The 22,508-nt window shown below is 49.7% G+C and overlaps 11 protein-coding genes across 11 annotated transcripts; 4 read left to right on the top strand and 7 right to left on the bottom strand.

Moving 5' to 3' along the window:
* Window positions 1-64: 64 nt before the first annotated feature.
* On the top strand, window positions 65-3,865 carry BO85DRAFT_493493 (WW domain protein; the record flags this gene model as incomplete). Its single annotated transcript, XM_025663831.1, has 3 exons — window positions 65-2,598; window positions 2,649-3,255; window positions 3,326-3,865. The coding sequence occupies 3 exons, from the start codon at window positions 65-67 to the stop codon at window positions 3,863-3,865; spliced, it is 3,681 nt and encodes a 1,226-aa protein (XP_025509879.1).
* A 1,201-nt stretch (window positions 3,866-5,066) lies between these two features.
* On the bottom strand, window positions 5,067-6,646 carry BO85DRAFT_454401 (lipase family protein). The gene is made up of 2 exons (XM_025661280.1): window positions 6,279-6,646; window positions 5,067-6,226 (listed from the first exon to the last, which is right to left on the bottom strand). The coding sequence occupies exons 1-2, from the start codon at window positions 6,546-6,548 to the stop codon at window positions 5,255-5,257; spliced, it is 1,242 nt and encodes a 413-aa protein (XP_025509878.1). The 5' UTR covers window positions 6,549-6,646; the 3' UTR covers window positions 5,067-5,254.
* Window positions 6,647-6,790: 144 nt separating this feature from the next.
* BO85DRAFT_454400 (WD40 repeat domain-containing protein) lies at window positions 6,791-8,663 on the bottom strand. The gene is made up of 4 exons (XM_025661279.1): window positions 8,068-8,663; window positions 7,422-8,008; window positions 7,111-7,351; window positions 6,791-7,053 (listed from the first exon to the last, which is right to left on the bottom strand). Exons 1-4 carry the CDS (start codon window positions 8,288-8,290, stop codon window positions 7,013-7,015), a joined length of 1,092 nt encoding a protein of 363 aa, XP_025509877.1. The 5' UTR covers window positions 8,291-8,663; the 3' UTR covers window positions 6,791-7,012.
* BO85DRAFT_408919 (U2 snRNP complex subunit MSL1) lies at window positions 8,530-9,361 on the top strand (the record flags this gene model as incomplete). Its single annotated transcript, XM_025657420.1, has 3 exons — window positions 8,530-8,728; window positions 8,791-9,004; window positions 9,062-9,361. The coding sequence occupies exons 1-3, from the start codon at window positions 8,652-8,654 to the stop codon at window positions 9,359-9,361; spliced, it is 591 nt and encodes a 196-aa protein (XP_025509876.1). The 5' UTR covers window positions 8,530-8,651.
* Window positions 9,250-10,959, bottom strand: BO85DRAFT_213552 (ATG3/ATG10 family protein). Its single transcript, XM_025654628.1, has 4 exons — window positions 10,360-10,959; window positions 9,999-10,124; window positions 9,712-9,930; window positions 9,250-9,659 (listed from the first exon to the last, which is right to left on the bottom strand). The coding sequence occupies exons 1-4, from the start codon at window positions 10,510-10,512 to the stop codon at window positions 9,438-9,440; spliced, it is 720 nt and encodes a 239-aa protein (XP_025509875.1). The 5' UTR covers window positions 10,513-10,959; the 3' UTR covers window positions 9,250-9,437.
* Window positions 10,960-12,294: 1,335 nt separating this feature from the next.
* On the bottom strand, window positions 12,295-12,798 carry BO85DRAFT_464336 (uncharacterized protein; the record flags this gene model as incomplete). Its single annotated transcript, XM_025661978.1, has 5 exons — window positions 12,295-12,401; window positions 12,437-12,476; window positions 12,514-12,590; window positions 12,631-12,677; window positions 12,755-12,798. 5 exons carry the CDS (start codon window positions 12,796-12,798, stop codon window positions 12,295-12,297), a joined length of 315 nt encoding a protein of 104 aa, XP_025509874.1.
* Window positions 12,799-13,769: 971 nt separating this feature from the next.
* On the top strand, window positions 13,770-16,034 carry BO85DRAFT_385109 (uncharacterized protein; the record flags this gene model as incomplete). Its single annotated transcript, XM_025656578.1, has 1 exon — window positions 13,770-16,034. One exon carries the CDS (start codon window positions 13,770-13,772, stop codon window positions 16,032-16,034), a length of 2,265 nt encoding a protein of 754 aa, XP_025509873.1.
* A 1,645-nt stretch (window positions 16,035-17,679) lies between these two features.
* On the bottom strand, window positions 17,680-18,919 carry BO85DRAFT_454397 (Hsp20/alpha crystallin family protein). The gene has a single exon (XM_025661278.1). The coding sequence runs from the start codon at window positions 18,515-18,517 to the stop codon at window positions 17,936-17,938; it is 582 nt and encodes a 193-aa protein (XP_025509872.1). The 5' UTR covers window positions 18,518-18,919; the 3' UTR covers window positions 17,680-17,935.
* Window positions 18,788-19,631, bottom strand: BO85DRAFT_408909 (succinate dehydrogenase assembly factor 1). Its single transcript, XM_025657419.1, has 4 exons — window positions 19,401-19,631; window positions 19,272-19,303; window positions 19,000-19,189; window positions 18,788-18,919 (listed from the first exon to the last, which is right to left on the bottom strand). Exons 1-3 carry the CDS (start codon window positions 19,479-19,481, stop codon window positions 19,066-19,068), a joined length of 237 nt encoding a protein of 78 aa, XP_025509871.1. The 5' UTR covers window positions 19,482-19,631; the 3' UTR covers window positions 18,788-18,919; window positions 19,000-19,065.
* Window positions 19,632-19,970: 339 nt separating this feature from the next.
* BO85DRAFT_524749 (fumarylacetoacetate hydrolase family protein) lies at window positions 19,971-21,066 on the top strand (the record flags this gene model as incomplete). Its single annotated transcript, XM_025665436.1, has 3 exons — window positions 19,971-19,985; window positions 20,054-20,775; window positions 20,839-21,066. 3 exons carry the CDS (start codon window positions 19,971-19,973, stop codon window positions 20,969-20,971), a joined length of 870 nt encoding a protein of 289 aa, XP_025509870.1. The 3' UTR covers window positions 20,972-21,066.
* Window positions 21,067-21,119: 53 nt separating this feature from the next.
* On the bottom strand, window positions 21,120-22,257 carry pre4 (proteasome core particle subunit beta 7). Its single transcript, XM_025661277.1, has 3 exons — window positions 22,076-22,257; window positions 21,875-22,022; window positions 21,120-21,809 (listed from the first exon to the last, which is right to left on the bottom strand). Exons 1-3 carry the CDS (start codon window positions 22,103-22,105, stop codon window positions 21,205-21,207), a joined length of 783 nt encoding a protein of 260 aa, XP_025509869.1. The 5' UTR covers window positions 22,106-22,257; the 3' UTR covers window positions 21,120-21,204.
* Window positions 22,258-22,508: the final 251 nt, after the last annotated feature.

Here is a 22,508-nt window from a genome sequence, read left to right as displayed (position 1 = left end):
GTCTCTCTCTAGCTATCTTCCGTTCCACTGATCTCCAATCTATTCAGCAAAGACCTAGGACAGTATGAGTCGTCCCAGCGCAAGCCGTCAGGGTTATCGCTCCCAGGAGGAGCTCTTCCTGAATACTGCATCGGGGCAACCGCAGGCCGATTCGCCCGTCATTGAACCGCTGCGCATTGGCAAGCGAGAAACCCCTTCCCCCGCGTCGGCGCATAGCGCCCCTCTGCCCTATCCCGACGATAGGCAGAGACCCCAGCATGTTCGTGGCTCAGGTTCGAGTGGCTCTAGTCCAGTATCTCACGGTGGAGCCGCTCTGGGAGACTCCCCCACAGTTCCCAGCAATATGTCGGCTGGCTCCGGCATATCTCAGACTTCCGATTATATGGCTTCTCTGCGGCTGCGTGAGCCCAAGCAGGCCACCCTAGCTGAGCGACGAGGCAATGTCCCGAAACCCTTGCCCGAATCCCCCGCAGGGGACTCTCCGGACCGCGAAGGACTATTTTCACGACTTCATCAGCGCATGCCGGGCCTGGCAGCTCCAGCTCCAGCCCCAGCTCCAGCTCCAAACATTCAGTCCCAGTCGGCTGGTTATCCAGACCACCGCCAGCAGTATTATCCACCTCCTCAAGCTTCAAACAAACCGGCAGCAGCACACAATTTACAGCCACCAAACAATGCGATCAACCGGATAAGCTCAACGGCGTCAAACTCGACAACTCGTGCTCAACGCGGCTCTCCGCCGCCTCCAGAAACCCCGGTGGTTGAGCCAGGGCAGCATGCGACGTCTGATATCGAGGCGCGGTATGCCGCCTCGGGGATTGCGGGAACATCGACATTAGCAGGACTTCAGTCTCAGAGTGCTGCTGCCCAGAGAAGAGCTGAGCAATATGCCGGCCAGCAGCCCAGAATTCAACAGCCAACTCCACCGGTCCCAAGGCCATGGACCCCGACGGAGCAGCCAGGAAGCCAGCCACATGGGCCACCCACTGTCTATCAAGGTGCTGAGGTCGTTTCCGAAGGTAACCCTCCGACCAGTTCCACGCCTCCTATGCCTGCAGGGGCGTCAGTGCAGGCCCAGCCAGCGTCCCAACCTACCAGGATTCCTCCGAATGCACTAGAGCAAGATCTGGAAAGAATGCGCATAAGCTCCTCCCCTCCTCCGGCCTACTCGAGTGTCCCAGGACCCGTAGTATCGCAGGGTTATCCGAATGAGAAGCAGCGTGCTCCAGTATCGACGAGCCAGCCCAGCTCGTCAACTGGGCACCCCGCGACCTCTGGACCGGCAAACGGTGCCAAAGAAGCCAATGATGCAAACGGTGCTGCAATGGCCACTGGTCCGTTCGTGTCAGCCCATGATCACCCAGCATTTGCAAATGAATCAAGGCAGCAACAGCAGCCGCAGCCGCAGCCGCAGCAGAAGCAGTCACCCCCACCTCAGATGCAGCCGCAGCCACAAGAGTCGAGATACTCTCCTCCAAATGTCGCTCAAACTCCAGTTCAGAATGGGAATCATGCGATCGTGCAGCAGACCATCGTTAGCAATCTACCAACGCCATCTGTGGCACCATCCTCACCTCCACCGCTACCAGAAGGTTGGATCGCTCATCTCGATCCCAATTCGGGTCAATACTACTATATCCACCTCCCGACTCAGTCCACACAGTGGGAGTTCCCCAAGGGTCCGACTCCTCTGAATCTCAACGACACCCCGCTATCCCCGGTAGGCAGCGTATATAGCAGCCATCCTCTAGCATCGCCCGCTTTATCAACATTCGGTAAACCCTTGGCATCTCCTGGTCTTCCCTTGACTCCAGGATTTGAGAGTTTACAGTCCCCAATTGTGTCAGGGTTCACTACGGGGCCCCCTCCAATCAGTGGGATCGATATGTACAAGGTTGCTCCTACAAATGGGGTCTATTTTGGCCCCTATCTCCGCTACACAAACATGGACGTAGAGCGTGGCATCTGGCTAGGCTCCATTCTCTTGGTGACAGATGCCGCACAGCCTCCCACCATTCATATTCACCAGAGTGTCGATCTGTCTCCAAATCCACGTCAGCTTAAAGCCATGCCAATTGCGGTTCATCAGCGATGGACCTTCTACAGGTACGAGATAGATTTACGTATGGAAGAGGCCGGACCTGCCAAATGGACTTACGCTATCACCTCACATCTTGGTTGCACCCGCTACGAGTTTCTAGTTGCGGGACGATACGAGACTGGTTGGCGCTTCATCACCACTTCAGGAAACGATTTCTCTATGAATGTGAATGCCAACGAGAGATCTCGCCTCGGCGGTGTAGGCTTCATGTGGAAAGACATCATGCAGAAGCATAATGAGATTGGAGGATTCCATGCCCAGCTGTGTCTGGGAGGCCAGATCTATGCCGATCGGATGTGGAAGGAGGTTCCATGTCTCAAACAATGGCTTGCACTCAGTGGGAAAGAAATCCGGAAGAAGACGCCATGGACAACTGCCCACGAAGAGGACGTCTCTCATGCTTACTTTCACTATTATACGAGCCATTTTGATCAGCCCTATCTTAGAGAAGCCTTTGCTCAGATCCCTTATGTTTGTCAGATCGATGATCATGATATGTAAGTCTGTGCCTTGCCCCCAAGACAGGAGCTCATGCTAATGAGGCTAGCTTCGACGGATTTGGTTCCTACCCTGAGCACATGCAGTTCTCCAATATGTTTAAGAATATTGGACGAGTAGGCATAGAGATGTATCTGTTGTTTCAGCACCATACCACACTGGATCTGCTCCGTAATTCTCAGAGCGACGTCGATCTGTTCACCATTACCGGCACTGGTTGGCATTTTGTCAAATACCTGGGGCCCGCTGTTGTTGCCGTCGGCCTTGACTGTCGCTCAGAGCGCAATCCTCATCAGGTTGTTGCTGGACCCACGTATCAGGGGATCTTCCCCAAGGTTGCCATGTTACCCCCAACCGTGCAGCATTGCTTGTGGATGCTTTCAGTGCCAATTATCTACCCGCGCCTGGAGACCGCTGAACACATCGCACACACCGTCGCTACGGGGAAGAGGGCAGTCACGGGGGCATATAATGCCCTTGGAAAAGTCACCAGCTCTGTGGCCGGTGTGGTCGGAGCCAAGGGCATGGTTGGGTCAGGGTTCGACTCGGTCAAACGGGCTGTGGGCAAAACCGGTCTGATGGGCGGAATCCTCAGCCCTTTCGGTGAACTTGACCTTTTGGATGAGTTGCGTGATCAGTGGACGCATGAGTCCAAGGTACGTGTAATCTCATGCTATATTTACTATTGGTGCACAACCACAGTCGCAGGACTAACCGCATGGATAGGATCTCGAACGAACCTATCTTATTCGCACCCTCCAGGGCATTGCCCATCAAAAGTCGCTCCGCATGACTTTCCTTTCGGGCGCCGTCAACGCCTGTGGTGCTGGACTCGTGCATGATCCGTCTTTCCCCTCCAACCATAAAACCATGTATCAACTCATATCGTCACCAGTGGTCAACAACCCTCCACCGTCATATGTCATCAAGCTTCTCCATGGTAGCAACAAACCCCTATATGTCCCAGCTAACGGTCAGCGCTCGACTCCCTCGAAGCCTACCGATACCAAGGAAGACATGCTGGAGCTGTTCCAGTCTGATGTTACCGGACAGCCTCGTGAACACCGGAAGCTGATTGGTCGTCGAAACTATGTTGCTATTGTTGCCTACGATCCGGATGTTGTCAACACGATGTACGGCCATCCAGGCCAAGGAAGTGGGAAGTTGAACCTTGCGGTGGACTATATGGTGCAGGGCGATGGGACATTTGGCGCTGTGGTCAAGTATGGGCCTGTGATTGTTCCTAGCTTGGAGCCAGGAAAGTGATGACACTTGGAGTACGTGTTATGATTGATGCCCTCATTGCATTCCCTCTTTCTTTGAGCTGTTTTCTTTCTATTTCTGTTATTCTGGTCTTTTGTTTTCTTCGTCTTCATCCAGTTGTTCTCTACTTTCTTTCGTACCGTTGTCTTCTTTTATTCAACATACCTGTCCCGCCCAGAATTTGTAGCAGCAAACGCATCGATATCCTTAGCAATGCTATTTCCTAATTTCTCTTTGTCACAACACAAGCATGTCCCAAGTATCCCAACGGATAATACTCTACGTTCTCTCATTCGACGCCTGTGGACAAGTAGTCACCCAGTCTCTCCCCACACTTGCCTCTCTATATTGTCAAATCGAACACAAATAGACATACTACCATCCACTCAGCTCTGTATATAACTCCTTGTGGATATACCTGGTTAGGCTGTTGGTTTCAAAAAGTCACATGATATGCAACTACATATATTCTGTACGACCCATACCTCATCAATACACGCCTACACCCCATACAGCGTACTAATCAGGCATCATAGTTGCACAGGAGAAATAATATCAATAATCAAAGAAATATCCAATTTCCTGCTCAGCCATCCATCCCATCATTATACGCAACATTCGATCAATACTACTAAGCCTCCCATAAGGATGCAAAGTAAGGCACCGATGCCCATGATGCAACTGCAAGCCCACATGAATATATATTTCATATATGTATGTACTATGACGATAGTCATCCTATAGTACTAATGAACTCGCCTTCTGAGAGGGGATGTTGCATCAACTACTAGTAGTAGTAGTGTCATATTGAACCCAGTATTAGGCTTAGCTGAGGTCACAACATACACACACACACACACACACACACACACACACACACGCACGCACACACATGCATACATTCCTAAATATTTTTTTACTAATATACAGTTGTATATTCATCGAAAGGGCCCGCATGGTATCACAAATTATAAGTGCTAGTTTGTCATGCGGTTTCAGAACCATCTTTTTGGGCGTTTTTCACTATGCGGCGGTGGTTTCAGTTCATCGGGGTGTCCCCCGCTGTCTAATGATGAGATTGGTTTTAAGTTATTCTGTGGGGATTGGAGGAGGCTTGCAGATCGGGTTCGGTTTTACTCGTGACCCTTGCTTGTGTTGTGGATCATGTGCTTGTGCTTATATGGCTCAGCTCAGCCCATCGAGTGCGATATTTGAGAGGATTGGTCTCAGGGGGTTTATGATTTCATAGGATTTAGCTAGCTGTATTGCTGCATTTGTGACTCGCTTATACTTAGGATATGAGTCGAATCCACCAACATTTCATACGTGCACTCGTTCCTACAGCCATGTATGACTTGCGTCGTCTCTTCGTCGTCAAGAAGAACATCGGGACTACGAATCCGACGCCCACCACCCCTTGCCTGCCCGGTCACGACCAGGAACGCAGAGCCCAACCCGCCAAAAGTAGTCCCGATGGGAGAATAAGAGCTCCCACAGGTGGTATCTAGACGGGATAAGTCGTCTAGGCAAATCAAATAAGCCTCGGTGTTTCATGGCGCTTTCCTGCACGTGCAAAGGTGCTTGAGAAGTATGCCCGTCTGACATATCGTGCTGCTCGGTAGATTCAGCGTCAGCCCAGCCAGCCCGCGACTTCGCATCTGCAGCTAGAGACGCCGATTCATGAAGAGCGACCGCCAAGGCCATTTCACCTTCCTCCCCTGATATGCATCGTGCATCGTGAGGGCCCTCGCAGAAGTGAACGTCATCCGCTGATGGGGGAAGATCTTCCTTGGAGATGAAGATCTCTCCCGCGTGCATCGCATACCCCCATTCTTCCAGTGGTAGGAGAGGCACAGGGTCATAAACATGCGTGACCCTGCGAAACCGCCATGCGGAGTCCTCGTCCAACCGGAATACCTTACCCAGGAACTCGGCAAAGGCCTTGTTTCCGACCTTCGGTTCTCCGAATGTCGTCACCGTAGGTTCCCAGCCTCGCAGCTGCATCTCAATACCAGCCAGCGCAGCAACCGCCCCACCAAGCGAGTGGCCAACTAGAACCAGTTCATAGTTGGGGTACTGCTCCCTTGCGGCTGCAACGTGGTCGAGGATCGTCGAGCGAGTGTTCTGCCACGAAGTGAAGAATCCGGCGTGGACAGTGCAATTGTAACAGCTTGATTCATTCTTTCCATCTTTATGTCCGGTGTTATACGGCACATAGGCTTGCGGGTAGGCAGATAAATCAACGATCGTGTTGGTAATGGAGTAGGTGCCACGGAAAGCGACAATGATACGGTTAGGTGACGGCGAGTGAGAAACCGCTATGTATCCACAAGAGTCCGAAAGAAACGGCCCAGTATTCCATGTCTAGCTAAAGGTTAATCATTCAAAGCCTCCTGCTCACGGCAGGACAACCTACGGTTATTAACTCAAACCCCTTGAGGTCACTGCAGTGGCTCAGGCACTGAAAAGGCTTCTGAAGCCCAGTGCTGCCAACGCAATAGGCGACATCGACCACACGCGCTAGCTCATCCAGAGAGTTGTAGGTCTCCTCGGGGATGGGGCGTAAATCCTGACCTGAAGGTATGTGGTCCGTTTCTAGGCGAATGAATGCGCGAATCGGCAAGAAAAAGGAGAAGTAGGTGAGGATTAAGTAGTAGGAATTGAACAACACATTAAGAGCTATCATAGCGCTGAGTGCTTCTTCATCGTCTTTGGTAGTATCTGCTGCGGTGCAGCAGCTGAAAGAGTTGTGGTTGAAACTTGGGAAAGTGAAGAGAGACTTGGTAAACCCGTGACGTCGAGAATCTGGGGAACCCTGACTTGACCCCGTGATGCGGAGTCGGTCACGATGTACGTATCCTTGCGTAAAGTTACGGGACGATCATACCTACATATTACGCCGTCACAAATTAGTCACTACGGAATATAGGGTAACTAGCAGTTGAATTGTTACTTTATGAAGGGCCATCAAATACGAAGCACTTCGAGTGCCCTTGTTATTTATGGTGTGTACATGGAATGGTCAGATTCTATTTACCTGAAGCTATTTTTCAAGCTCCATATTCTTGTGACGCAGTGAAGGATCCAATGCATTCAATATGCTGGAGCCTTTGAGCTAAATCTAGCACGTCTAGCACAACGAATAGTTGTCTAGATGGTCCAGATAACAACGCGGCCATCGACTCCGCTCGCTGTTATTCAAAAGTTAGCGCAACCTCAGAATAACTTTTCCGGGGAGTATCTCTTACTGCTGAACTTGCGGACGACGCCGTCGGCCTCCTCGTAGACCCTAACGGTGCTAATAGTATTCTGATGCGTAGTCTTAAGTTGGGTGTCGGCTTGGGTTTGTCCCTTGAGGTCCATTTGGCGGAACATATTAAGAGCAGACTCCTCGCGAGCGCTCCCAGCACCCGGCCCTGCCTTGCTTTCAATGGTCCCAGCAAGTTGCCATCCGTTCTCGTCACCGCGAAGGCGGTACGGTTCGCAATCCTGTTAATGCCTGTTAGCGATATATTTTGTAATGGATCCTCTGCTGAAGTTGAATTTTTAGGAGACATACGTGGCCTGCGGCGATGATCTCGTTCTCGCCGTTCCAAATTAGACTGTTGAAAGGCAGAAGACGAGTAGCGATAGTCAACATCGCCCGAGGCGGCTGTTCCGGCGCACTAGGGTATACGACGGTGACACTGCTATCATGGCCAGTAAAGGCAAGTGCATCTCCACTAGGAGAGAAGGATACACCTTGGATCCAACCAGCCGAGTCATTCAGGAATTCACCACAAATTGTGTTAAAGGGGAGCCGTTCACCCCAGGCGCTGGGCTCCGGGCGCGTGTCGACACCCTTGATGAAGCTGGAAAGCACCCGGGCATGAGAGTCAGTCGACCCCGCAGCCAGGAGAACGGAGTTTGGATGCCAAGCAAGGGTGGTAATAGTGCTGCGGATGGGCTTCTTCAAGTGCTTCGAGATCCACCAGTCATTCTCCTCTTCAAAATAGCACACCGCGATCACGCGAGCACCAGATCCAACAGCGAACTTCTGTTCAGAAGGTGACCACCGTACAAATGTAGCAGCCCTGTTTATCCGAAGAAGAACCAGCGTTGGCTTCCAACCCGTGGGGGTCCGTTCCCAGACGTAGGCGTTGCGGTCTGTTCCCGTGGTCACTTAGATGGGACTATTGCAGGACAAGGGGATGAGGATAACTTACCCTGAGAACAGGTAACAATACGTCCACTGTTGGGAGCGATATCCACTCCAGTCACCGTCTTCTCATGGCCCTTGAGTTCATCGGTCAACGAGAACTTGTTGCCGGACTTCTGATAAAGCTCCACATTGCTTTCCCGCGCAACTGCAAGGGTCGCCTTATCCGGAGAGAAAGAATGATCGGCAATTGGGTTATGGAAGAGGTGGTGAGCTTCGGGAGCGGCCATGGTTAGTAGACGACAGGAGGAGCTCTCTACTGCCGTGTGAATGAGAGGGTAGAATTGAGGTAAAGTACGATGGTTACCAACTGGAAAGGGGGAGGGGGAATGGTGGGCAGTATACCACAGCCAAGCTAGGCCCCCGAACGATGACGCGGGCGGGATTGGCCATGATTAGATAATATGTCACATGACCCTTCGCGCTCAATCCAGGTTCAACTTCATTCGCATCACAAGCTGTGCTATCTTCGGGTTTCACTTTCCATTGGCTTCCTTCCCTGGACGGGGTGTTCTTTTCGGTCTTTTGCTCGAGGTATTGTTGGGAAGCTGCTCTATTTTCCCCTCGGGTCTTCTTTGTCGCTCTGCAGTGATGGCAACCAGAGTAATTCCAACGCGCGGTGGTGGTCAAGGTAAACCCGCTTCAGCCACCGGACTGCCTAACCAAACGTAAGTCTTGGATACTACTTCTTAAATCTAATACGGGCACCCTGACTGATCCGATTTTGCAGTTTGTATTGTACCAATCTCCCAGACAAGCTGCGCAAGCATGACCTACGGTTATCCCTCTATATGCTTTTTTCAACCTACGGCACCGTTCTCGATGTTGTCGCCATGAAGACCCAAAAGATGCGCGGTCAGGCCCATATTGTTTTTAAGGATGTCCAGGCTAGCACACAGGCTATGCGGGCCCTCCAGGGTTTTGAGTTCTTCGGCAAACAAATGGTATGTTTTTGCATAGTGCAGTGCGGTTGTTCCTCGCTCATTGACTCGGGAATATAGAAAATTGTGTATGCTAAAGGTCCCTCGGACGTCATTGCTCGGCTGCGCGGAACGTATAGTGTGCCCACTACAACATCTGCCGGTCAAACCACGGGAGCATCCACAGAGCTCCAGAAATCGATTTTTAGCGGCCCCCCCGGATCGGCGGCTTTGCCGTCGAAGCCCAGCGGAGAAGTCAATGGAGAAGCTCAAGCAGGCCAAGGTGTCAAACGGCCTCGTGAGGAGGAGAGCGACGAAGAGGAAGCCCCTATGGATGAGGACAGTGATGTGCCAATGGAAGCTTCATCGGATGAAGATTAATTGCTTCGCTTATGTACCGGGAATACGTTGGCCAGGCCAGGGGGATCCAACCTGAGAGGGGAGGAAGTACTCTGGATCAATCTAAACTGTGTGACGCAGTGCCTTGGAATGTCCTCATGCCTTCGACTGTGAAGAGTTCCTTGGGCAGCTGAAGACCGAGACGGTTACCCACCAACCCGAGCCAGATCATGAGATAAGTCTCGGAAGTGAGACAGAGCTGTCCTGCAATGTGCCTCATCGCATCCGTTGTTTGGCATGGATGAACGAAAAACGCTGGAGTTCCGGAGTCTGGATGATACTACGAAGCATAAGCTCCAGCTTGGGCTAGGGATTCGAGATCTTGCACATACGCCAAAACTAATACCACCCATGATGCCAATGCTCTGGAGTTCCTTTCTGTATTGTTCCGGTACCAGGTGTTGGTAGACCGCGTCAATTCCCAGCGGCCCCGGATGGTTGTCCTGCCGTAACTGGAAATACAAGACAGGGACGTGGTACGTGGGAGAAAGCAGAATATAATAGATTACCTGTAAACGGACACTCGTCTCGGGCGCACGAATGAGAGCTTCCTGTTTGATGTTAGACTATGCTCGTAGAATGGAGAGAGCGCAATGGAAAGGGTTCCAGTTCGACGGACGGGATCTTCTTCCGAGGCCTCCCACTGTAGTTCTTCGATCATCTCTGGGTCCGGGAGGGGCTCGTCGCGATCAAGAGTATCCACATGACCGATATCCCTTGCAATACTCAAGATGGGCCCGGTTGCCTAACGATTTTAGCTGAGAGTGGGGTGTAGTAGGGGGGAGGGGTGAAGAAAAGAGGTAAAAAAAGAAAGAAAGGGGAGGAGAAAGGACTGAAGTGTATAGTTCAGGTCCATCTTCCTAACCAATGTTCGAATCTCTGTCGCGCAGATTTAAATGATACTTTCCCGCAAGCGACAGGCAACAAGAGAAGGAGGGTGGAACAAAGTCGAACGACATGAAGCGAGGCAACTAACTTACCCGCTGATCGAGACGGATGGAGGACCATCCCACCTTGGTATCATCCACCACGTGAATCCGATCTAGAAAGGCGTGACAGGCAGTTTCAAATTCCTCGGCAGTGAGCAAAGGGAACCCCGATAAGGTCGGTCGACTGGAAAGAGAAGACGCCATACGACTGGTAAAGACGCGGTGTAATCTGACCACTGACCGACAGACAAGCGCTGCAGAAGCGTCTGCGTTGCAGAAACACTGGTTCTGTACGCCCCAGAGGACAGCGATCCAGTTCGTGAGGGATGTGGGTTGACTAACCAGTCCGTTCTCGGGGTTGGAGACCCTCTCCTGTTGCTTGCAGTATTTTTTTGTTTTCTTTTTTTACCTTTCTGATTTTTTTTACGTCGCAGCTGCGGGCGGGACATGTAACGAGTAAGTAGTTGTGTCTAGCTGGAGCTTTCGGATGACCCGACCAGGAGGGAGCGAGCCGAGCGCCGGAACGGGAAAGGGTTCCAAAGCAGTAAAAGATGGAACCATGGAACCAAGAAGGACTCAATCGGAGATGACCTGACTCGAAGGGGTTTCTATCTCTGAATCTTTGACCCATCTATGATACACCGATAATGAAAAGGGTAAATTTGAATGTTGAGAAGAGAGATCAATCCGGAAGATGGACAGTGCGGGGGGGTGGGTTGGAGCTGATGTCGGTGCTGTCGATGCTGACAGACAGGTCCTACTAGAACCGCATAAACATGATACTACTCTTACTTTCCCCAGCCATCTCCCTTTACTACTACTGTAGTATACGTACTCCTACTTCATGAGACTTGACTGAATGAACACGGATTGACAGACGGAGGGCGGGGCGGGGAAGCGGTGGAAACTAGGCAGAACAATCTAAACGACGCTAAAATACCGACATGACTAAACTAGAGCCGAACAACTAACTTAACTAGTGTATTAATTAACTAGTCAGTTAACAACAGCAGTAGTAACAAGTACTGCGTGCAGACTAACTTACGATCCAGTTGTTCAATAGGAGGCTATGGCGGTAGTGGTGGCGGTGGCTAATGGTAGTAGTATAGTAGTATAGTAAAATGCTCAAGTAATCCAAAGTCAAAAAAGTACACATGTCCGGAGTAGGTTACTTGTGCGATTGAATGGGAAGTACGGAGTACTCAAGGATAGCCTCGGGACGTACGGAGTAGAATACATAGATATTATTAACCAAAGACGGGATGTGATCGATTCTTTCAGCTTCTTCTATCCCGTAGGTGGAGGAGGAGGAGGTCAAGAACCAAGGATCCATAACTCGGAAAGGCGGGAACAGCATTCTCCTCCGTAACATCCTGACTACTTTCACTGACCAAGGTCCGGAAGGAAGAACTAGTCGCCTAGTTCTGCTTGCGGCCAGCCCAGCACCAATCAAGGCTCCATCGTCATCAAGCTTTCCACCCCTGGAGGGATCCACGGCTGGAGCTAAAACAGACGATGGTCCTGGCGATCCAAATGCGATCCTAATGAGGGTCGAACTAAGAAAAATTGTTTAATCCATAACTGGTAGGGAGAGCTTCTACCAGTCCCCCTAAGGGATAGCGATGAGAAACTAAGTAAGTAGATGGAAGTACAGCTAAACTAGCTGCTAAATAGCTAATAACTAACTACGTAGATAACTGCAGACACATCAGACAAACATCCGACGATGCATGGTATGATCATAATCCGTCAATGATAATCATGAGGAAAGGAATAATCAATCAACCTACGCATGGAATGAAATAATAGCTCAACGAAAGTAGACAAATTGAATTAACAATCTATAGTAGTAAACAAACTTACTGATTTTAGTTACTACGGAACAGAATGATACCCTTGATACCCCTCCCTCCTCATGCAGTCATTCGTTTCCCTTTCTTGCCTTCTTTTTAGTATTAGGTATGGTTATTATTTTAATTTTGTTAATTAATTTATTATTTTTTTCTTGGGTGCTTCTAGCGGGCGTCGCCGGTGCAATTCTTGCTTTGACTTGTCCGCTTTCAGGGATGGCGTTGTGTCCGAAAGTCTGAGTTCTGAAATGGCCACGCCAGTCCAAGGCTGACTTGACCGTCCATTCCCATGGCTCCATCCACATCCTTCTCCAATTCCTATTGTCGAAGAGGGTAAAAAAAAATTGGATGGTACATTGGCTGGCTGGTGAATAATGTCCGGGTGTGTTTGCTCTTTCTTAGCTCCATTTACTCTGACACCCTTATCCACATCTACATCCACATCCACATCCACACGGTCTCTCGCTCTTACACAATGATCTTGTCAGAAGCTGGTTCCCTTTTCCGACCGTCTGCAACCTGCCGATCCATTATCTCGTTCCCCATTCCGTTGTCCGTGAGAGCTACAGTTGCCTGTGGATAAACGCATTCGTCACTCTGGTGTCTTTCGTGCATCCTCAACCATGGCAGCCCAGTCCATCTCCACTCCACTTATGTATCTGATTTCCCTTACTTACCCCAGCTACGATTCTTAATCGATCTTTCTTTTCCATCCGCTTCATCCCATTCAACCCCGTGTTTTTGAATTTTATTCTTAATTTGGTTTTGATCTCTCTCTTTTTTATTATTTATCTTCTTATTATTTTATTCCTTTTTGTTCCCATCTTTATCTGGCCGACCAGGGATCGCGGTAATCTGATAATATTCTTTTTTTTTTTCCCCTTCTTGTACCTCCTTTGTTCTACTATTGCATAAAACATCCTCCACCACTCCTGGTTTCGTCGTCTTCCACCCTCCACTGCTACTCTTTCAGTACCTCTTCTCCTGACATCTCAATTCTGGCTGCCTATCTACCGTATAAAACAAATCAGGAGGGAGGAAACCCACTAGTTGGACGTGGCTGATTCCGCCCGTGCTGTATTTCCTTTTTATTACAACAGTTCATTGTCCTGTCTTTTCGTTTTGGGTAGCGCTTCCCTCTCGCTACCTATATAGTCGGCCGTCTTTGCTTTTCTTTGCCCCATCATCTAAATACGCTCTTCTGGTTCTTTACCAGCTTGAGGCGTCGCAAGTCAGCGCTTCGGGCGAAAGCTCGAACCAGTCCCGTCCAAAATTTTCCTCTTGTTTCCCTCTGCGTGATCTACTAAGTCTTTCAAATCAACCCGGGGTTGACGTCGTCGAAAGTTTTTGAAACCTTCCCTCGGCCTATCTACCTCATAGGCAGGAGCCTGGTGCTTCCAGCCTCGTTGGTACCCAAGTTTCTTCTGCAGGATTGACCACTGTTATGGCATTACCGGATTAAACCCTGAAGTGAACTTGTTTATCAGCCACTGGACGCCATTTGTTGAATTGTCTGACGTTGCGGCCTGCCCATGTCGGCCTCGCACCTTTAGGTGAGAAGATCAGATTCTTCTGAAACCTTCACTCCGGTTTTCACTCAAGAAGGAAGCCATGGGAGGCTACCTTTCAGTACAGAGCAAAGAAAAGCGTCGCCGCACCAATCGGCTTTCAAAACCGCCTCCGAATAGGGCAACGCTAGCTTCAAACAGCTTCCGCGCATCTCGTCAAACTTCCGGCACCAGCTCTCCTATAGAATGCCCTGCTTGTACTGCTTGGCAAGACCCTTGGACCGGAACTTCCATCTCCCTCCAGGCCCCTGAGCCCGATGTATGCACAAGGAGGTCGCAGTCTCTTCCATCTGCCTCCTATCGACCTGGGGAGCCATGGCCCACTCTCAGCAGGGCCCGAAAATGCCAGTCTATGGTTAAAGAGCCAGATGATCTTAGTCTGTACTCGCACGTTCCTACCGTCCCTATGCCAGACCCCGTTATGAGCGGTCAAGTCTCTCGCCGTTCTTCCAGACACAATAGCTTTCAGGCAACAACTCTCCCAAGCCGACCACAACCATTGATGGCACGGCCACCGCGACCAAGACGGGCGTATTCTGCGCATACTACACCTCAGAGGGCGCAAAGTACTATGCATCATAGTACAATCGAAGAGGCAACGTCTTCTAATACACTATTTAGGGTAGACAGCCAAGGATTTTCTCTCATCCGTCGACGATCGCTGCTAACACGGCCCGGGATCGCAACAAGAAGGCCAGCAAGAGATACAGCCCGAAGATTGTCATCACCAGTTGTACGGGAACCCACGATGTCACTCAACTATTTCAACGAGACATCTGCATTTCCAAGGCCGTTACCATCCGGTTACGAAGATGCTGCTGGACCACCTAGTCCGGTTACCCGGGTCCGTCCAGCAACACCCAATGAGTTCGAATATACTCATTTAGGGGCTCTCAAGTTAGGATCATTGCGTGTGGTAAATGGTTCTGCATCTCCATGCCCCAGTGACAGGACTCGATTGAACCGTCCCAACAGCCCGAATCCTGAACCTACTGGCATTCACACGCATGATACGAAGCCGGGACAGCCCCAACCCTATACCCACCAGGTGCCATGCCATATGGATCAGAAGCTGCAGTCAGCTTCTGAACGTGCAGACGAGCAATCCCACAATGCTGAGATTGTGCAAGACAGCGGACATGAAGTGGATCTAACCAGCTTTGATCTATCGAACATTCAGGATTATGCCTCTGAGAGTGCAATTGAGCAAGCCCGGAAAGCTGAGATCGTCCGGGACAGCGCACTTGAAAAGGTTGATCTAACCAGCTTTGATATCTCAAACATCCAAGACTATGCTCCGGTTCCAAGTAGCGATACTGCCCGTGTTCCAAAGTTACAGATTCCACCTACTGAAGTGGAAAAGCCTGACGATCACCCTGCAAGTCCATTTTCTTTCGAGAGATCTCCAGCAACCTCAACACCGTACAAACTTCGTGGTAGTGAAACAGAAGATGAAGGTATCTCTGTCGCTGATGAGGAGAAATGGTTTGTCCGCCAGCTTGAACGTTCCTTCCGAGACCACGGGCACCGAGAACTCCAAGGTGCTCATGGAACGGTTGACAGCGGATATAGTTCCGCAGCCTCCGTTCGTTCTACTAGACGATCGACTGATTCTCGCACATCCACACACCAACCTGCAGTGGCCCGCAGATTTACATTCAATGGTAATTCAAGGGACCGCGGGCTTTTGGATGCCAGGAATAGCCCAGAACTTGGCCACGAGCCCTCGGTACACCGTCATTCAAGCCTTCAGGGTCCATGGGCAAGGCCCAGAATTGACAGCTATGGCTGGCCGTCCCACAGATGGTCAATGTGTCATGACCTCCGACCGATGCCCCCCAAACCGCGCCTAAGGAGCAGTTCATTCGCGACTCCTCCGGAATATCGGCATACAATGCCCTACTCTCAATATTGCCACCAATTGAGGAGCCTCGATAATGCCTCTCCTAGCCTGTCAGTTGCCTCTGCAGATGCCATACCTCATCAATACCCCCAATGGGAGCATGTCGGAGCATTCTTAGCTTCATCGGAGAAAAGCTGGAAACAGCCCATGACTACAGTGACGGAGCACGACGTGCCGGGTAGCAGCAGCACGATGAGCACTGCGTGGCTACCAATGCCGAATATTGATTCACTTCACGTGCCAGTCCCAGAGAGCGTGAAAGGCTTGGATACGGGGAGACCGGTATCTGGACAGTTCAGAGGAAGAACTAGGAGCCGAAGTATTGAAAGTCAGCGGAAGAGGCTGACGAGGCATGCTAAACATCCAGATCTTTACAAGGCCGCTTCACCAACTATCTTTCGTTGATGCAATGGCTTTTTCCAGCTTTCTCATTCACTTGTGCGTCACTATTTGGCAGCATCCTTCCACCTGCATGATATGCCACCATTCCCTTTCCCTTTCGAAATGTTTCTTTTCCGATTAGTCTTGTGCTTCGGTGCCGGGGTTTCCACTTTGAAGTCTAACGGGCGGATATCTCCTTTACGGCGCCAACTTGGTCTTGGTTCTTCTGTTCATTCGTTTTTACTGCTCTGCAAATACCCATTTGGTAACCTGGATGATTGTTTGTGCTTCATTTATATAGTACTATATCAGAGTTCGACTGGCGCGGGAAAGTCTAGGCGTTTCCATTTTTTTGTTCGTGTTTACTGTTTGACATTTGATTTATTAACTATATTGGATCCTTCCCTCCGCTTGTACATATCTTGGAGTGGACAAGGAGAAAAAGCGACGTATACTCATCAATCTATCCCCGCTTTGCGGGCTTCCTGTATCGTGTGAACAATTCATCAGCGCCAAGTAGTATTACATAGCCGCAATAAGCTGCCATCTAGCCCAACAGTCCGAAACACCAAATGTAGCGGTGAGACCCCTTCTCCATCATCAATTGATGAGGACTGGGTCAAGTAAGATCTGGCGGTGTCCGTGCATTCATACCCAGTTAGCTAGGCTGGTTAGTCTTACCTTGTGATCCAAAGGATCGGGCATGCTTACAATCAAGCGCGTAATCCAAGGCGGAACGACGCCCAAACGACCGAGACCACCTGGCATATGTCGAACCCAACCCGATCGAAAGCTGCATGTGCATACAGGGAGTAGGTAAGTAGCTATCTTCTTACTTGTAAGCAAGCAGTTCCAAAGAAGATGTTACACATCTGATAGATGTATCCAGACCGTGACTGACAAACATGCCACTAGTGAGTTATCTGAGAACTTAGTTTTAAGAAGAGAATTCCAGCAGCTAACTAGTTACGTGTAGTACATATTAGCTAATCGTACACACAAAGTTTCCCCCCAAATTAACTATCTATCTAGTATGGAGTAACTACTGTTAACTACTGTGTAAATCGTGGAGCCGCAGACCTGCCCGCCCGCAATGATTCTCATCCCATCGTACCCACGGGTGGGGAGCTTGCATCTTGCATGCATAATATTGAAGCAAAATACTTGAAGCAACCACATGTGCTTGGGATTACGCTCAACGCAAGGGTTAAAACCTTCTTTTCTTCGGTCTTATCTCACATTACTTGTAATATGTAGGTTTTTGTTTTTTGTTGACTGCAGTTTTGCATAGTTACGGAGTATTGTCCAGGGTACTTTCAATTTAAAGTTACGGAAAGACTAGTTCGTGGGATTTAGTGGTATGCCATTGCCATTTTGACCTATGGATCTGATATCTGATGCCTTCGGTACATACTTATGTATGCCTCGTGCATAAATGATGTGCTTTCGCTGGATTATTGTGCGAGGTGTCTAGTAATTAGGATGGTAAGCGCTTGCAAACTCAATTAGTGATAGTACTGGCCGTGGTAATAAACATACTTAGGTAATAGTATCTACAGTAAGTAGAGACCAAGATGATAAATCGGACATGTCTACGAAATCTCTGTCGTAGGTGATGATGCTGTCAGTCGGTATCTTTCGTTCATACTCGTATTCTACGAGGAGCATATGTAAGAAAATTTCAATATTCATTATATGTCATCGCATGATAACTTAGTATAATACATGCAGAAAATGAACAATCATTCCAATGTACTCCTGGCCCACAGAACCCCATCATAATGCAGGTGCAGAAACATTCATATCATTGCGTGAACTGGCAGAAGATCGTATGGCCATGGTAGGTAAGTCAAGAAGAAAACAGAAAATGTCGCAGAGTGGAAACCGATGCTAAGAAAAATCCGAGACGATAATTATCGATCGCTTTACTCGAGGCGGATCTTCTTGACCTGAGGGGCAGGCTCCTTCGGGATCTGTAGCGACAAGATTCCATTTGTCAGGTTGGCCTTGACTGCATCTTGATGCACTCTAGTCGGGAAGGTGAATGTGCGGTAGAATTCGCCAGTCTGGCGTTCGGAAACCCAGTACTTGGAGGTTGGCTCGGTTTGTTTCTGTGAGACCAGCTGCGTGGGGTGGCTATCCGAGGACTTGGTTGATTTGTTGTCTTCGTCTTCATCGTCATCCTCAACTGTCGGCTGGTGTGACTTTGTCGGCGATGTTTGACCCGCTGTCTGAGGGGTGCCCACTTCATTCTTCTCCACGCGACCTTTGATGACCAGAGTGTGTGGATCAGAGAATTCGATTTCAATGTTGCTCGGCTCGGCCCCAGGAAGTTCGCCTTCCAAGTGATATACGTTGTTCACCTCATAGACATCGAATTTCGGAGTGAATGAGCGGACGGGTGTGGCCTTCCTGTTCTTGGGGCGGCTAGACCGGTGGACATCATAATCGTCCAGAAGTTGGAACAAGGGTGCGAAGTCACCGGCAAATCGAGGGAAGTAAGCCATTGTTTGTGGTTTTTTTGAGAATGTCAAGGGTGTTTGATGGAAGCTAATGATCTTGGAAGAAGATAGCTGCGGTTTTGGATCGTTGATAAAGAGGATATGAATGTCTCTGATTTATCTTGTGATGAGATTGGATTGATTCTGAGTACAGACAAACATGTTAGGCTGGTTAAATCCCATCCTTATATTCCTGACCAGAGGATTTCTAGAAAACGCCATCATCCAACTTTCTCTGTCATACAGAAGCGAGCCGAGCGTTCTGGCAGATGCTGGAGGCGACAGCGATGGAGCGAGATGACACCAGATGCATCTGGAGCCTTCCGTCACCGACCCGATAAGATAAGCGGCTTACGGTTCGAGAACCCGCGCGAATCTTCCGCAATCACGTGACATACGAGTTCATCCCTAGGAAGTGAGCTTTCAAAAGTTGCATCATAGGGAGCAAAAAGCCATGCTATAATTCGTTTACTGGGCCATTCACCTACATCCAAAGGAGGAGGGTTCGTTTTTTGAATTTCTGGGGCGGCCCCGCAAGCGACAGGATATTGAAATCACCGAATATTGCGAATCCCGGGGGATGAGTACATCTCAAGCTGCCTCTGCCCCTTCCGTAGTAGATACTCTATCGCACCGAAATCCTTCTTGCTAACAGAGGAGTTCTTCCGAAATTCCGCCCTGTTTCGAGATTAGCACACTGTAGAGCGAGCATGCCAGGAGACCAATTTCTTCGATTAAGAGCCCCGACTAAGGAACGCACCTAGCATATGCTCTGAAATTCTCTCTCGTCTCCTAGTTACCGTATATGAAGTAGCAGAACTAATCAGCCCAAGTTCGTTGGCTAGCCAGTGAAACAAAACTTTGACAGCGCGACGAGGTGTTTGCTTACAATGGGTTTCTTCCTGGCTTCTCTCAAGCATGTCCGATACAGAGACAGCACCTGTCTTTGGAGACCTGACAGCCGAGCCATTGGATCTATATAGTCGTTGCAAACTGGAGGAAATCCCGAGTGCTAGTAGTGGTATAGCTGCATCACCGGACTGAAGAGTTCAGAAGTTCGGAAATGCAGAGCATGCTTACTGGTAGCTTGTTCGGCTTTTTCCCCGGGGGCTGCCGATCCGCTTACCCCATACGTAGTAGCCGAGCTGCTTTCCCCTTCCGGCCGAGAATCCTGGAGCCGAGGAGCTGGAGAAAACCCCCTCTTCGTTATCTAACTATTTCCCGTACTAACATTAGTAACTACGTAGTCAGCTATCGGCATAAGAAGTGCTGGTGGGAGCTTCGTCAGACCAAACTCACTCTTGGTCTTGGAATACAGATTTATATCACCTCCTAGTTAGACTCCAGCTGCTATTCATCATACTACTAAACTTCATTTACTCTTGACATACTTTATCCGACTACTACTATATACACCGGGTGTCATCAGTATCTACTACTATTAGCACCTTTGATCGATATGGCCACCTTTTCCGTGAGTCCATATCCTTTCCATTGGCCCACTCCTTCTTTCAAGAACTGATAATGTGTCTCATGGCACAGCGTCTGGTTCGTTTCTTGGCCAAGGACGGCCAGACTTATTATGGAGACGCCCTATTGTCAGCAGGCGTGAGCGACATTGCCCAAGCCACGAGAGCACGGGTTATCCGAGGCGACATTTTCGGACAGCACCAAGTCACAGACCAGATTGCTGACATCAAAATGCTCCTGGCGCCATTGGCAAGAAAGGACATTGGGACCGTGCGTTGTCTGGGACTCAATTATGAACAACACGCCATAGAGTCAAACCTACCCTTGCCCAAATTTCCAGTTCTCTTCTACAAGCCGGTCACCTCTGTTACGGGGCCTACAGATGACGTCCCAGTATCCCGCATGGCCCAGCAGGGTGAGGGTCTAGACTATGAGTGTGAATTGGTTGTCGTTATTGGCAAGGAAGCTAAGAATGTGCCCGAGAGCCAGGCTCTGGACTATGTTTTGGGTTATGCCGTTGGAAACGATGTCTCTCATCGTGAATGGCAGTTGAAGCATGGTGGAGGGCAATGGGGGCTGGGCAAGGGCTTCGACGGATGGGCGCCCTTTGGACCAGGTATTGTATCTTCGAAGCTAATCCGTGATCCCAACAACTTGCAGATCTCGACAAAACTGAATGGCCAGACGGTCCAATCATCATCCACCAAGGATATGATCTTCAATGTGGCCAAGACAGTGTCGTTCTTATCTCAGGGTACCACCTTGTTGCCCGGGGATGTAATCTTTACAGGAACGTAAGTTAGCGCTTATTCGCTCCTTTCGCACTTAACTACCATGCACAAGGCTGACTTCTTCAGACCCCAAGGTGTTGGTATGGGTCGAAAGCCGGCGCTCTGGCTCAAGGATGGTGATTTAGTCGAGGTTTCTCTTGAGGGTGTCGGATCATGCCTGAATCGCGTTGTCTTCGACAAGCCCTCTTCGAAGCTCTGAATCAATAATAAAAGGAACAGGTGGCGCAGGGCTTATCGGGTGTAACAAGGACCGTCAGGAGTCCCTTGAACGATGTGGCATCCCGACCACCAACCATTACGACTACTAATTTGTGCATCTTCATATATATAGCGCCCTACAACCAAGACACGTTCGCAGTGACTTCACCATACGTACTTTGTTGGATTTGTTCTATTACTCAAGTGGCACAAGCATGTAATCAAAGCCATATCCTAGTTGACCTGAGCCCCATATCCCTTGATGGTCTCGGCGAATGCCCAGCTCTGGGCTTCAACTTGCTGGTCCTCCTGGATCTCAACCCCCTCCTCAGTAATCACAGCTAAGGAGTACTTGTCCAGACTCCGCGCATCACGGTACCAGAGAACCTTGATACATTCCCTTAGCGCCGCCACGGCCTCATCCTTGGTGATTGACTCAATAGGCCTTTCCTCTGGGAACAGCCGGCGAAGGATTGGGACGGCAAGATGGGCACCAAAGCCGGTCGCGAGATGCGGAGCCGAGAAGGTGGTCCCCAGCAGATCCGCTGAGCTGAGGAATGGCTTCTTGTCTCCATCGAACCCGGCCACCAAGACGTGGTTCCAGAGGGGGTTGAACTCAGAACGGCGCTTGTAGAAGACTTTCGACAAATAAGTATGAAGATTCTTGGCGTTCAACGTGTTTCCGTGGGTAGAGTAATTCTCTCTGATGTCGATGGACTCCAGTAGTCGGTCAATATACTGCATATCCGAAACGTCACCACTGAATCCGATGATGGCAGAATCGCCAAACTTGCGAAGTCGTTTCACGTCGGTGAAGCGGGCAAGGGACCCGTATGATGCTATATGAAAGATTGGCCGTCAGCGAAAGTGTGACTTTAGTCTCCAAAATGATTCTCAGCTATACCTAGGTTATCGGCAGCAATGGCAACTCCGCCGTTGAACTTGACTGCCACTACCGACGTACCAGTCACAGCAGGTGACTGAGTGTGGGTTTTCGGGCCAGTTGTCTGGAGGTATGAGGCGTTGTAGGGTCCGTAAACGTCATCCCTAGGCTTTCAGCACTTTTGTTAGCGACATCATTAATCTGATGCGATGATGCTCTTACGCGACCCCAAGCTTCGGGAAAGTGATTCATGATGGGCGATTGGAACGATATTAGAATGGATGATTGTATGTATTTTCACTGTGTATACCGGAAAATGTGGTTTTGATGTGGAAGTTCAAAGTGATGCTTGAGAAGGAAATAGTAGCTTGTGATGATATCGACGCTGTTCTGGGGTCGGGTCGGTAGGCAGTAGAGCTGACGGAGCTCATGTTACGTGAGCAATGCTATCACCTCCCGCCGCGCCTATCGGAGGCCAACACACGCGCTTAGCGAAAATTAGATACTGCCAAGTATAGCCTAACAATAGTCCCTACAAAAGCAATGTGAAATGCTCATAGATATTTTACTTGCGTCTTACTTATTTCCAGATTCCAACTAATTGGATGAGGTGCCTTTTTGAGGGGCGGAGGAAGGGATTTTTGGAGATTGGCCC

The sequence above is a fragment of the Aspergillus piperis genome (genome assembly GCF_003184755.1).
Source record: "Aspergillus piperis CBS 112811 unplaced genomic scaffold BO85scaffold_37, whole genome shotgun sequence".
NCBI lineage: Eukaryota > Fungi > Ascomycota > Eurotiomycetes > Eurotiales > Aspergillaceae > Aspergillus > Aspergillus piperis.
This window is presented reverse-complemented; position numbering and strand designations above follow the sequence as displayed.

What these genes read in the sequence shown, in the direction of transcription:
- pre4 (XM_025661277.1), bottom strand. Translation starts at nt 22,105, where the DNA reads ATGAATCACTTTCCCGAAGCTTGGGGTCGC. An exon ending in TTCCCGAAGCTTGGGGTCGC is followed by an intron (nt 22,023 to 22,075) that starts GTAAGAGCATCA and finishes AAGTGCTGAAAG; the next exon opens with CCTAGGGATGACGTTTACGG. An exon ending in CATTGCTGCCGATAACCTAG is followed by an intron (nt 21,810 to 21,874) that starts GTATAGCTGAGA and finishes TCTTTCATATAG; the next exon opens with CATCATACGGGTCCCTTGCC.
- BO85DRAFT_408909 (XM_025657419.1), bottom strand. Translation starts at nt 19,481, where the DNA reads ATGGCTCGGCTGTCAGGTCTCCAAAGACAGGTGCTGTCTCTGTATCGG. An exon ending in AAGCCAGGAAGAAACCCATT is followed by an intron (nt 19,304 to 19,400) that starts GTAAGCAAACAC and finishes TACGGTAACTAG; the next exon opens with GAGACGAGAGAGAATTTCAG. An exon ending in AATTTCAGAGCATATGCTAG is followed by an intron (nt 19,190 to 19,271) that starts GTGCGTTCCTTA and finishes ATCTCGAAACAG; the next exon opens with GGCGGAATTTCGGAAGAACT.
- BO85DRAFT_213552 (XM_025654628.1), bottom strand. Translation starts at nt 10,512, where the DNA reads ATGGCGTCTTCTCTTTCCAGTCGACCGACCTTATCGGGGTTCCCTTTG. An exon ending in CCATCCGTCTCGATCAGCGG is followed by an intron (nt 10,125 to 10,359) that starts GTAAGTTAGTTG and finishes TAAAATCGTTAG; the next exon opens with GCAACCGGGCCCATCTTGAG. An exon ending in AGGCCTCGGAAGAAGATCCC is followed by an intron (nt 9,931 to 9,998) that starts GTCCGTCGAACT and finishes AACATCAAACAG; the next exon opens with GAAGCTCTCATTCGTGCGCC.
- BO85DRAFT_454397 (XM_025661278.1), bottom strand. Translation starts at nt 18,517, where the DNA reads ATGGCTTACTTCCCTCGATTTGCCGGTGACTTCGCACCCTTGTTCCAA.
- BO85DRAFT_454400 (XM_025661279.1), bottom strand. Translation starts at nt 8,290, where the DNA reads ATGGCCGCTCCCGAAGCTCACCACCTCTTCCATAACCCAATTGCCGAT. An exon ending in TATTGTTACCTGTTCTCAGG is followed by an intron (nt 8,009 to 8,067) that starts GTAAGTTATCCT and finishes CCACGGGAACAG; the next exon opens with ACCGCAACGCCTACGTCTGG. An exon ending in AGATCATCGCCGCAGGCCAC is followed by an intron (nt 7,352 to 7,421) that starts GTATGTCTCCTA and finishes AGGCATTAACAG; the next exon opens with GATTGCGAACCGTACCGCCT.
- BO85DRAFT_454401 (XM_025661280.1), bottom strand. Translation starts at nt 6,548, where the DNA reads ATGATAGCTCTTAATGTGTTGTTCAATTCCTACTACTTAATCCTCACC. An exon ending in AGGGGTTTGAGTTAATAACC is followed by an intron (nt 6,227 to 6,278) that starts GTAGGTTGTCCT and finishes ACCTTTAGCTAG; the next exon opens with ACATGGAATACTGGGCCGTT.